At 39.8% G+C, this 13036-nt stretch overlaps 1 protein-coding gene across 1 annotated transcript in view; it reads right to left on the reverse strand.

Moving 5' to 3' along the window:
• Positions 1 to 110: 110 nt before the first annotated feature.
• HECW2 (HECT, C2 and WW domain containing E3 ubiquitin protein ligase 2) overlaps positions 111 to 13036 on the reverse strand; it is a 222534-nt gene continuing 209608 nt past the window's right edge. Inside the window, exon 28 of the mRNA XM_040971908.1 lies at positions 111 to 4118. Coding sequence (XP_040827842.1) covers positions 4007 to 4118 — 112 coding nt within the window. The 3' untranslated portion in view covers positions 111 to 4006. The remainder of the gene's footprint in view (positions 4119 to 13036) is intronic.

Here is a 13036-nt window from a genome sequence, read left to right on the forward strand (position 1 = left end):
TACTCAGGTCTCATGGAAGTATACTGGTATTCATCCACAAGGTCAGAAAGGAGATTAAACAAAGCAAAAGGGCCCAACGTCAGATTCAGTTTGGGAGCCAGACTGTGCTCTTCTTTCATACTTTTTCTGTTTTTAAACAATGCAGACACACTGATGCCTTTTCTCCCTGCCACTGCACTTTCCTAAATCAGGTAAGATTGCATGGACTCTGTATTCTTTATTATTAGGTGTTTATCACAATTTTGGCAGATCAAATAAAATTTGGGCAGAAAGAAAAGAATCATTTGGATGAATGGGACAGGGAAGAAAACAGAGCTTGCAGCATGATCCTGTTAGCCACATCTTTGGAATTCAGCTGCCAAGGCTTTCTGGATCCATTCTTTTAAAGCATTAAAAAGTGAAATAGGGCTTCTTATTAGAACTTTTTTTTCCTTATTATCTTGTTTGCAAATAGTATTTGGGAAAATGGAAATGTCATACTACATAAATCCACCAAAAGCAAGCAGATTTTGCTTCCTGTTTTTCTCTTTTTATAAGAAGCTGTATAATCAAACATTAATAAGTCTATGGGAAGGTTTTCAGTCATTATACTATTTTTTTCCTGGGTTGTTGTTCAGAAGGCATCACATTTTAAGTGTGATTCAGAAAGTGAGAGTGTGGATAAATGAACCATCTTGAAAAATTCACTGAAAATATAATACAGTGGCACAAACATCAGTGTCCCCATTTCTTAGACTAAATACTGAGTGGTGTCTACAGAGGTCTGAAACAGATTCCTGCCAGCCACTCATGACCCTTGGTTTAGCTGGGACTTGCCACTTCCGCCATCCAAAGTGAGGATTAAGAGACCATACACGTGAAAGAACTTTGAAACTGTTAATGTACTATGCAAGCCAACGATGCTGGTGTTTTAGGAATGTATTTTTATCATTCTTGATTGTTATGAAAGAGAAACAGATTTTCCTTCAATTGCATATTTTTTTGTTTTGCTTTGTTTTGTTTTTTTGCTAAATGATACAAATTGTGACTGCATTTCTCTAACCAAGACCCTTTTTCATTTGTGCACAAGAGAAATGTTTTGGCCCCTGCTGAGGTTAGGAGTCTGCAACCGGGAACTGAAGGTACACTGTGATCCAAATGAAGGAATTGGAGGGGAATTCTGAGATTCAGTTCTCTTAGTCATTTGAAGATCCATAAGTCAAGTTGCTTCTTCACTGTTCAGCCCACGTGTACACAGTCGCATCTTCAGGCACATCTCCGCATCTGACTGCAGAGTGAGGACAGCCGTGTACCTGTTCTCTCCTACAGGAGACGTTCTGCATAAGTGAATGATATAGTGTGACCAGTTTTCATAGTGGAAGGAACAATACTTGTGAATTTTTAAAAGAAAATAAATCAGGTTATTCAGGATCACCGTACAGAAGAAAATATTTATGGATGTTTCTCATTATAGATTATAAGTCCAATTTAGTCTGTGGAAATGTTATTTAATATATAGGTACTTGTTGCCTTTTGTCTTGATAGTGAATAATAATAGATAAATTATCATAGTGTTCTGATATGCTAAGTACATCTTTGATAATTCCCAATTTAAAGAACAATATCAACTAGAGGATTATACTAATTAAGACTGTTTGCATACATCAAAGAGAAAAGTTACTTGGGAAGAAGTTGGTTGTCTTAACAAAGAAATATATTTGTTAGAAATTATTAGAGATACATTTTATTTCAAATCTCCTTTACCTAGCAGTATAGCATATGATAACAAAGTGTCTGAAACCCAAATGAAAAGTAACACAGTCTACCAATGTGTTTGAAAGAAATGCAATGGTATCAGCCGCTTAAAGAATGCCAGTTCTGAAACATCAGACCATCAAAAATGTGATTTTTTTTAAAAAAAGTATGTCAGTGTGTTACACTATTTACCTTCATAATGAAAAAATACAAACAAGTAAAAAGTTTGTAAAATTAAATATACACTTACATTCATGATCAATAAGTACAATTCCAGTTAAAATGTTTTCTCTTCCCCATTTTAATGATCCAATTATAGTTTGCCAATAAATCATCCTGTTTTATTTCCAGATTTCTATAAACAACCCCCCACCCACTGCAGAACATTTCCCAACACTGAAGTACCTGATCTAATGCAGGAATGCAACTGGTATTCCTCTTGAAGGTCCCAATAATAAACATGATTTATCCCACAGAAGAGCAATCAGTTTTTACAAAATATCTAAGCAAATTAAGTGAATGACCCTTATCAAATGCAAGATGGCCACCATCCCATAAGAGGAACTCCATGGTTACTTACAAACATAATTCTCAAACGCTTAAAGGATGCCTGTAAGCCTGAAAGTTGGGAAGTCAAATGTTAATCCAAGGTTCTGTTACCCTCAATTTAACTTCATTGTATTATGCATCAGATTTTTTGTGGCCCAAAGTTAAGAAATAAAGTTATGTGCAGTACTCTGAAAAACAATTAAAATGGAGGATACCCTGTCAAAGAATTAAGCAGAAATAAGGTTACTGGTGTCATGCAATTTTTGAGATACCATAGAAAAATCGTTTCTTGATACCGATAAGAAAACTATGCATCGGTGAAAATGCAGGTCTAGAAATATAGTGCTGAGAGTTCCAGTTCATGATGTGTTAACTGATGAGAGAAAATGGGATTCCTATTACTAAAGAGAGCTGGTCTCTTCGGTGTTGCTCATGGCTAACTGAGCTCAGCCTTTAATGATGTCATACAAATAAAAAGCAGTGTGTGTGTAGGGGGATATGAAAAATTGGTATTAAATGCCATCCTGTAAAGTATTTGATGGATGGAAGAGAATCTAATGCATTTTAAATAAATGCATATCATACTATCACATATAGTGAGTCTTAAAAAATTATTACTTAGATGCACAGTCCTTGTAGTGGTAGACATGGCACTGTGAACAAAGTTTGATTTAGAAGCTATTTTCTATTATATTTGTCAAGTGATGGAGTTGCTATTACTCATATTTGTAATATCCCTTCAACTTTGATACATTCAGTGCAAAATATTTCGGGGAGTTTATTTAACCTTTATAAAAATAAAAGGCCCTTTTGTTCCCTTGAGAGTGCTTAAAAGGATACACACTAGCATGATGCCCGAGTAAGCATGGAACATAGAAATGAAACAGGTTATACATACAGTTTGATAGGTAGGTCCTTATATACATCTTGAAGAACATAAATATAATCAACCTATTAAAAAATGAACTCACTGTGTACTTTTTCCTGATATGCTGATTAATTGCTAGTTATTTTTAAAAATCATTTTCATGCATTATAAAGCATAAAATCTGTCATTAGTAATTCATTATCAGTTTGTCTTCAGTCATAATTACACATATACCACTTGCATATACATTTTCACAGACCACCTTATTGCAAATTTGTTAAGTTACCTCATAATGATGGTTTCATTTTCACTTGTGTCCCATGAAAGCTGAAACATACGGTGCACACCATGCAGGCACTCATAAGCAAGAAATGAATATTTTGTGTATAACTTAGGGCTTAACTGAATGTACTTTCAGGAAATATAACTTTTTATTATACCATATAACTTGCACTAATTCGGAGATTGGACCAAGTGCTGCCAGTCTGACTTGAGACATGTTTAAGGTAAGTTTCAAGATTCTCCTGAGTCTCTCAAAATTACCATGGAACTGGCCGATCATGTATAGGTTCATCTGCATCTTGGAACATAACAAATGGAAAAAGTTTGGCAGTCAAGAACTGTTGATTGAAAGACTGTTGGGTTGTTTCCTGGGCATCAAGCTCACCTAAATCCTAGCAAGAGGACTCATCGCCAGTCTTCAGATAGGTTAGGGCACACATTCCTGGAATATAATAGCACTCAGCTTCACTCCAATGGAAGAGCACTCTTGAAATCTTCAACGTTCAGGAATGCCCCTGGAGGGCAGTTCCTCCAGTTCCCTGTGCATAAAGAGCTGGGCCCTGTGCTCCCAGGTCACTCAAGTCCAAAGGTACTGGTCTCTTCAACTGCAGTCAGGAGTTTTTCATAGAGCATGGAGAAGGATGGATATGGGGGCAGGTCCAGACGGTTGAAACACGTGTGAGCTCTGCAGACAAAAGCAGCAAAACATAGTTTGGAACAAGTGAAGTGACGAGAGAACTGTGTGTGGGAGCCTGTCTTTCCTGCTCAAATTGATTTGTTTTTAATTTTCACAATTCTTTTGGAAAACCTTTAGAGAAATCAAATATTTAAAATATTTTCAGGGCAAGTGTTTGGCACTTCAGTTGCTACTCAGGCTGCTCACATACCATATCAGAATGCCAGGGTTCAAGTCCTGGCAACACTTGAGAGTGCAGTTGCCTGTTAATTCACACCCTGGGAAGAAGCAGGTGATGACTCATGAATTGGGGTCCTTGCCACCCATGTGGGAAGTCCACATTGTAATGTAGGCTTCTGGCTATAGGCTGGTCCAGCTCTGGCTCTGACAGACATCTGGGAACGTGAACCAGCAGGAGAAAGATCTCTCCTTGTCTCTGTGTCTGTCTCTCTTCACCTCTCTACCTTTCAAATAAAAATTGTAAATGTTTTTCTTTATATTTTCACAACCAGTAAAAAGCTGTATTAGCAAAGACTTGCATGCATTACCATTTGTTGAGTTGTCTTAAGAATCACACACAGAGACAAGTTTGATGTTTTATTTCTCCTCTGTGTTGGACATTTTTTTTGGAAACAGAAAGCTTGAATTTGCCATGGTGTCTCTCAGACAGTCTGTAGTTCTGCACTGGAGAGCAGTAAATGTCCTGAAAACCACCTCATGGCCTGGAGCCTTGGGAAATTCCCTGGCTGGCCTTTTCTGCCGAACTCAGTACACTATTGTTATCTGTGTGAATTCTACATATAATCCATTTTCTCCTCAATTCACAAGGCAAACAAAATGACCATTTGAATTATTGGCTTAAGTATTCTTAGAAACATGCCTCATCTCCTTTCTCAAGATAGAAAAAAAATGTTTTCCTGTTATTTGCACCTGAATCACAATAAGAAATGACAGTCTCCAAATAGTACATTTTATCAGGAAGCAGATCTGCACTTTTGACACGGAATAGGAAGCATTCCATTCTGAATGTGCAACAGCCTTGTCTTGTTTGTGGGAGCTATGTAATTCTCACTCCTCAAATAATATGAAATTTCAGAATCCATGGTTATTTACAGAATATTTCAAGAAAGTTTCATGTTTACATTTTTATTCTTCTAAATCATTTTTACTAACTGTGTCACATAATGCAACGTAATTAATAAAAAGGTACTTGAGCCATCAAAAAAATATATATATCATTAATACCCATATGTATGTTGTAAAATAGTGGGAGAGAGGTCTGATTTGAATTCTGGCTCTATGAATCAGCTTTGTAATTTGCAGTGAATCAGTAAAACTCGGAGTCTCCGTTTTCTTACCTGAGAAAGGATACTAATATTTTTAACAGAATGGTGTAAAGATTAACTAAACAGGAACACATTTAGTAGAATGTTTAGTTTATAGTGTCTGACCAATTTGTAAATATATTAATAACTATAATAATTATTAATGATTCAGGAATAAGAATTAGTGATTGTGCAGGTGCTACAAAATAGAGATCATCACCACTGATGATTTGAAGCAACAGGCTGCCAGGAATGAATTCTGTCTACGACCCGAGAGCCTAGAGGCAGATCCTGCCCAAGATGGCTCTCCAAAGGGAATGGAGTCCAGCAGACACCTGGACACTGAGCAGAAGGCCAGGCTGAGCCAAACTTCAGGCTTCTATGCCATGGAAACACCGAGCTTACAAATACGTGTTTTTGTAAGCTGCTAGGTTTGTGGTAATTAGTTTTGCAGTGCTGGCAAAACTAGTAGCAGGTGCAAAGTTAGTTGAGCTATCCAAGAGGAGGTTGTAAACACGATGTTAATTGTGACATAACAGAATCATCTGGCCCAGACAAGTGGTAAAACAAAGCTGGGAGTCAGCAGCTGTCCTTTCAACCCCCCAGGACTCTGAGAAGAGAAGCAGGAATGCTGGGGGTCTCCCTGTCAGCTCTGGAGTATCATTACAGAGGTGAGGGTAGCGTATCCAGTAAACCCAGAAGCCGGGTACCCCACACCAAGCCTGCTTCCCACACCAAGTGAGGGAAGCACTGGACAGTCTTTTTTGCTCCTTTTCAGTCATGAGATATCACTGATTGTTACAAACCCACAGTCTCAGACTGCCACTGGTCATAACTTTCCTTCTGGAAAAAAAAAATAGCTCCTCTGATAATATGTTTCATGAGGATGCAGCAGGCATATATTGTGGAAGGGGAAATTGTATAAAAAGAATAAATGGTTTTCCCAAGGTCAAAGCTGACTCAGTGGCTAAAGCAAGAACAGAATCTCATCCATGGGTCTCCTAGGGGAAATCCAACATTCAACTGAAAGCAGGCAGAGTGAGGCTTACTGACTCCATTCTCTCACTTCTGGAAGCTGAGTGTTCTCATTCCAGCCCTGAGTAGGAACTGCTAGTTCTCAACATCCCACAAGATTACATACACTTTGAGGACAGGGGTTCACAAAATAAGGCTTCTGATATTTCTGTTAATGAACACCTCAATCACAATCTAAACTGTTTGGGGTAAAATGGTTGAGATTGGGTCAGTGCAAAAAAAATAAATAAATAAATAATAATCCTGGGAGATACCAGGGGACTTTCAAGTGATCAAACCATCTAGTTCAATGTTAGGTTTACCAGAAAGCAGAGCTGCTCAAAGGGGTATTTTGGAATGCCGCAGACCCCCTGGAGGAGCTTGTCTACAGTGGAGATGTTTGGGTACACTCCATGAGTCTCTTTCAGAAGGTCTGGGGTGGGCCTGGGGATCTGCATTTTAACTAATCCAAGTGAGTCTGACTCAGGCAATCTACAGGAAAGACAGCACAAGAATCAGAAATAAAACATCTACATTAGATATTCATACCAGCATTGTGTGTACTTGCAAAAATTTCAAAACTACTTATAAACAAGACAGTATTGCTAATAAGGAAATTGAGGAATAATGTGGTTAAATAAATTGCCCAATGTTTACCATCAACTGGCTGTATTAGTCAAGAACAGGAAAAAAAAAAAAACAGCAAAACAAAACAATTCTCTAAGGCTTTTCACACTCCCAACCCCGCCCCATTCCATGTCCTAAGAAAACTCTAACTGCAAGTAAAAGGAGGGCCCTCGTGCTGTGTTGATATTGGCAGCAAAAGTGCATCCAGCTATTCACTCTCAATAAAAGAACATTTTCCAAATCTCTCAAAGCGAGTTACACGAAATCTATAATGAGTTTGCCTCATTTTAATCTATGCAGCCCAAATGATTCAAGGAGAGCAGGTCTGAACCTATCTTTGGGAGACCATGTTGGCACAACTATCAAGATTTGAAATTTATCATACATCTGGTCTGACTTTAGGGTTCTTTAAGTTCCTCTACCCACCCTCTCTGTTTTTCTATAGACTGACAAATTAGTTTCCCTCTCAATTACATATGCACTTTTGTGGTTTGGTTACTTAGTTAATGCGTGTGTGTGTGAATGTACCTTCACATTTGCTTTGTATTTTCCCAGAAGTAATCGATACCCAAACATAAACACATAAACATCCAAAAATATAAGTATCACGTTTCTCGAGTTGTATCTACAATCCACAGTGAATGACAAGATTAATGAAAAATTAAAAAGTATAATCGAGGTTTTAAAATAATAAAAAGAGAAAAAGGAGCAGTGCAAACTTGCAACATTTCATTTGGTGGATGATGTCCTAGAAATACCTCTGCCTCAAATAAGTGCTTTTGATTTGCTCTGTAATTGGGAAAATATCAACACTCTCATTTTTACCTGGCACGGGTGCATAACCCTCCTGATTTCAGTTTTCTTACCCTGACTTCCACCTCTTCATCAAGTAATTTATAAACTGAAACAAATGCTTGGTGAGTGCATGTGATGCACAGTGCCTTCCCTGGTAGTTCAGGGTGAAACGTCTGGTATCTGTCCACAGGAGTTTGCATTTTGGCAGTAAGATGCACAGGCCAGCGTGCCGCCCTTGTGCTGCCCTGGGGACTTGCCTGTGGGAAGCTGGTACTGATGGCAGCCTGCCTTCGGTTCTGCTCACAAAGCCACACATCTGAGCTCAGGCTGTGTTCCTCCAAGAGACCAAGACTGCTTCTCCACCACGAAAGTTTCATATGGGTTATTAGGGGTCCTATATATAGTTATATCCGAAAGCTACAAGTCAACTGCACAGTCCAGAAGGCTTTGTGGAGAATGCGATTCGAACTGAGTCTTGAAGGATTTTGGGGTGTCTAGGGTTTTCCTGGATCAACAACAAGGAGAAGGAGGCTCCCAGCAGATTGCCTGGAAGTGTGAGAAGACATTGTTTCTTCAGGAAACCTGAGAAGTGCAAGTGCCTGAGTGATGGGAGTCAAGGCTGGACCTGACACCAGATGAGGCGGCCTCCTGGCATGAGGAAGTGATCATGCCTAGGCCTTTCCCATCTATTTCATGGATGAAAGGCAGCTAAGTAACTGCACACTCAAAGTGGAATGGCAGAGATGCCATGCAACAGGCAGAGCACAGGGGAGACTCATAGGGGATGAATTCAGAACTTATTAATCAGCATGAGAAATCCAACATCACCAACCACACATGGACCAAGCCAGATGGAGGAATCTGGTGATCCTTTTGCTAGCTTAGATACCTTTATTAACACAAATAAAAGTATAACTTCTATGAGGAGTTCTAAAATATTCATAATTGTTCCAAGACCTTCATTAATATTTCCTTAGACCATAAGGTTGAGAGCAGGAATTCCTGCCAAGTGTAGGTCACAACTGTCTGTATACTAATGGTGGCACAAAGCAACCTTCATCCTTACCAGGTATTCAATAAACATGAACTAATGAAAGGAATTCTGTGGTACATGCTACTCCAGCTACTCATTTGTCAGCTGCCATTCAGTGGCCAATGACATTGTTCATTTGTTCATGTCAAAACCTATTACTTCACTCTATATTTTAAGGTCCACATGGACAGAAATCAATTTGTAACTCCCACAGGCTTTGGAAATATCAGATGCTTGATTTGTCTCTACAATATCGTTTGCTCTAAAAAGGAATTCGATCTGTGGACTAAATAAAATTTTATTCCAATGTTTCACTAAGCCACCTTGGTGAAAATGCTCCCAACTTTTAAACACAGTGTGGAATACTGCTATCATGGGAATTCCTGTGCCTGGAAATTTAGCAGAAGAAATTCCTAGAACTATACATTCTGAACAATTTTTTTCACCTATAATTGGCTTCAGGGTAAAAGGAAGAGTATGTACTTCATAAGTGTCAGAATCTAAACTTCATACAAAAAAGTCTAATAAAAACAGGTTCAAGCATGGCAACTCTCGGAAGTCCAAATGCAATACAAATATCATGAGTAGGTGTGACATATTTCTCACATACCCAAAAGTTGTAAAATACTATGCCAGCCCTTCAGGCTACATATTAGGAGCAACAGTATGCATGACTATATTTATTGAATGAAAAATGTTAGGCCTCATTTTGAGCATGGTGCTGTTATTTAATCTTCAAAATTGCTTTATAATTAAAATAAAAGGGGACTTGAAAAATTTTCAGGGAGAACAATAAAACATTTTCAGGCAGGGGTTTGGTGTGATGGTTCAGACACTGCTAGGGATGCCTACATCCCGTGCTGGAGTGCTTCAGTGACACTCAAGTCTTGGGTTGACTACCTATTCCAGCCTCCTACCATCGTGAGTCCTGGGAGGCAACAGGTGATGGCTCAAGGGGTTGGGCCAGCCCTGGCTGTGGCAGGCATGTGAGAAATGAACCAGCAGATGGAAAAATTTTTCTCTCATTGACATTCAAATAAAAACAATTAAAAATTAGTTAGATGAAAAGTTTTTGAAATAGAACCAAAGTTTTGCTATAACGTACATTTTCCATGAAGTTTTTGAATTATTCTTGTCCCAGTATTTTGGATGAGAATACAGAGATATAAAAGTGTGCTCCAGGGGTGGGGCCAGAGTGGTACTGTGTATTAAGCTACCTCTTGGGAGGCTAGGATCCCATAGCAGAGTGCTGATTCGAGTTCTAGCTGCTCCACTTCCCATCCAGCATCTTATTAATGTGCCTTGGAAGGCAGCTGAAGATGGCCCAAGAGCAGGGCTCTGTTCTGGGAGACCTGATAGAGTTCATGGTTCCTGGCTTTGTCTTCACCAAGATTTGGTGGGCTCGACCATTTAGATAGCACACTGTGTACCTGGAAATCTCCCTTTCCCTCTCTCTTCCTTACCTCCCTGTCTCCCTCCCTCTCAACTCTGTCTCTGAAATAACTAATATTTTTAAAAGTGATTTTAGAATATCTTTTTTAAAAAAAGATTTTTTTTCATTGGAAAGGCAGATTTACAGAGAGAAGGAGAGACAGAGAAAAAATTCTCACCAAATGGTCACAATGGCAAGAGCTGAGCTGATTCAAAGCCAGGAGCTTCTTCCAGGCCTCTCACATGGGTGCAGAATCCCAAGGCTTTGGGCTGTCCTCTACTGCTTTCACAGGCCACAAGCAGGAAGTTGGATGGGAAGTGAGGCAGCCGAGACAAAAACCAATGCACATATTGGATCCCAGTGGTTGCAAGGTGAGAATTTAGCCATTAAGCCATTGTACAAGGCCTACCATACAGTTTTCTTAAAGAATGCTTCCTCTCACCTCTTGCACATATGGGATGCTGCCCTTGTAGGTAAAAGATTAGCCGGTTTGGCCATTATGTTGGCAACCTAATTTTAGAATATCTTGTCCAAAGCTGACTAAAGTCATCTTTCAAGTTTATTAATTCATTAAAACAAATATTCATTAGGTAGCAATAGTGTCATTGCTGGGTTCAATGCGAGGGGCACACTAAATTTAATTCAAGCATGGTCCTTTGTTTTACTGGAGTGATCATCTAGGCAGGGATATAGATAATAAGAAAACTCATAAGTAAACATGAAGCTTGAGTTGGGGTAAGTTCTACCAAAACAAAAAAGGGAAACAGAATGACAGGTGCACTTGGGGACAGAAGTCCTGTAGGCCTTTCTAAGGAGATCCTGACTCAGCTGAGCTCTTGCAGATGGGAAAGCTGCCAATGTGAAGATGCAAAGAGATGCAGCAGCAAGTCCCAGAGTCTTGAGGCAGAACGAGATTAACATGTCTGAAGAATGACTAGAAGGAGGCTGGGGTCTGTCTCTGGTGAGGGGAAGATATAAATGCTGAGGTTGGAAAAGGAGGCCAGACTAGGTCCCTACCTAGAAATCTTTGGAAAGGAGTTGGATTTTATCCTAAGCCACTGGCAGGTAGAATCCAGGGAAGGAGGTGACTTGAAGACTTCAGAAGCTCGTGGTGGAAGATGAGTGCTGGTGGAAGGAAGGACAAGTCCCACAGAGGTGAACAGCACGGCAGCCAGTGGGCCGGGCAGAAGCCAGGTGAGTATGACGCTGTCTAGGAACAGGTTGGTAGAATCAGGTGAACCTAAACTAGCTTTTGCTCCTGAGACTAACAAAAGAGGATAAGCATTCTCTAACAGTTGTGATGGCGGTATCCAAGATGTTACAATATGACTGGAACACAGCACTCAAGGGCTACTAATGGGATTCACTGGGATCACCCTTCCTCTGCTCTCAGCAAATGAATCTCCTTTCATTCCAATGCATAATCATAAATTGTTTAGATTTTTAGTTTTTACATTAATTATTACATTGATTAGTAATGTATTGCTTTTTAGAAACAATCTGCTTAAATAAATTTGTGGGTCTGGTGCAGTAGCCTAGCGGCTAAATTCCTTGCCTTGCAGGTACCAGGATCCCATATGGGTACTGGTTTTAATCCCAGAAACCCCACTTTCCATTCAGATCCCTGCTTATGGCCTGTGAAAACAGTAGAGGATGGCTCAATGCCTTAGGACCCTGCACTCACATGGGAGACCTGGAAGAACCTCCTGGCTTCTGGCTTTGGATCAGTTCAGTTCTGGCCATTGTGGCCACTTGGGGAATGAGTCAAGGACGGAAGATCTTCCCCCCCGTCCTCCTCTCTGTATATCTGACTTTCCAATAATACATACATAAATAAATAAATCTTTAAAATAAACTTGCCCACTTTTGAAAGCAAACAGTGATCCAAATGGTGAACTACTTGGAAGCATTTTTAATGTAATACTATGGGATATTTCTGGCCCTTTTTTGGAAGTTTATGTTGATTCAATGGTAAAACAAAGCTACAAGTGTAACTATTACTGTCACACAGATCTGAGAGCAAACAGAGGGGAAAGAGGCTGAAGAGGGTCCTGTGTCTGAGACAGCGCCGTGGAGCCCAATGTTGTCAGGAGAGTCTTCTTGTCCCCTCCCAAGTCAAAAGGTACCTCAGTTGCTCAGCAGGTGGCTGCATGTGGAGGGAGCACCGAGGGGGATGCTTTGAGGCAAATACAGAAATGAGGTGGCATCCGAGGGTCCATTCAGGGCTCCCCGTTTTCCTAGTCTTTTACATTGAGGAAAGTGATGTACTGCAGGTCTCTTCAGGCATTTTCCTCATTACAAGCTCAGAGTTCACTCTGACAGTGAGTGGACGATGTTCTCCGTACCATAGGAAGATAGTCTGAGTTACTGATGGAGCAATATGTGAATTCAAAGGAAGGTGTTTATTATTAGTGATATGGTGTAAAACAAAAAAAAAGCACATTACAAATAGCGTTTATAGTATCATCAAATTTTTGTGTTTTTTTAGTGTGTGTGTATGTACATGTATTTGTACAGGTGGTTGGAAATGCAGCCAGAATCAATGCATAGCAGAATTAAGCCATAGCCCGCAGTGCTTACATCCCATCTGTGCATCTGTTCAAGTTCCAGTTGCTCTAGTTCCAATCTAGCTCCCTGCTAATGCACTGGGAAGTCAGTGAAAAACGGACCACATGCTTTGGCCCCTGTACCAACATGGGGT

This window comes from Ochotona curzoniae, unplaced genomic scaffold (genome assembly GCF_017591425.1).
Source record: "Ochotona curzoniae isolate NIBS_2020 unplaced genomic scaffold, NIBS_Ocur_1.0 contig_2210, whole genome shotgun sequence".
Lineage (NCBI taxonomy): Eukaryota > Metazoa > Chordata > Mammalia > Lagomorpha > Ochotonidae > Ochotona > Ochotona curzoniae.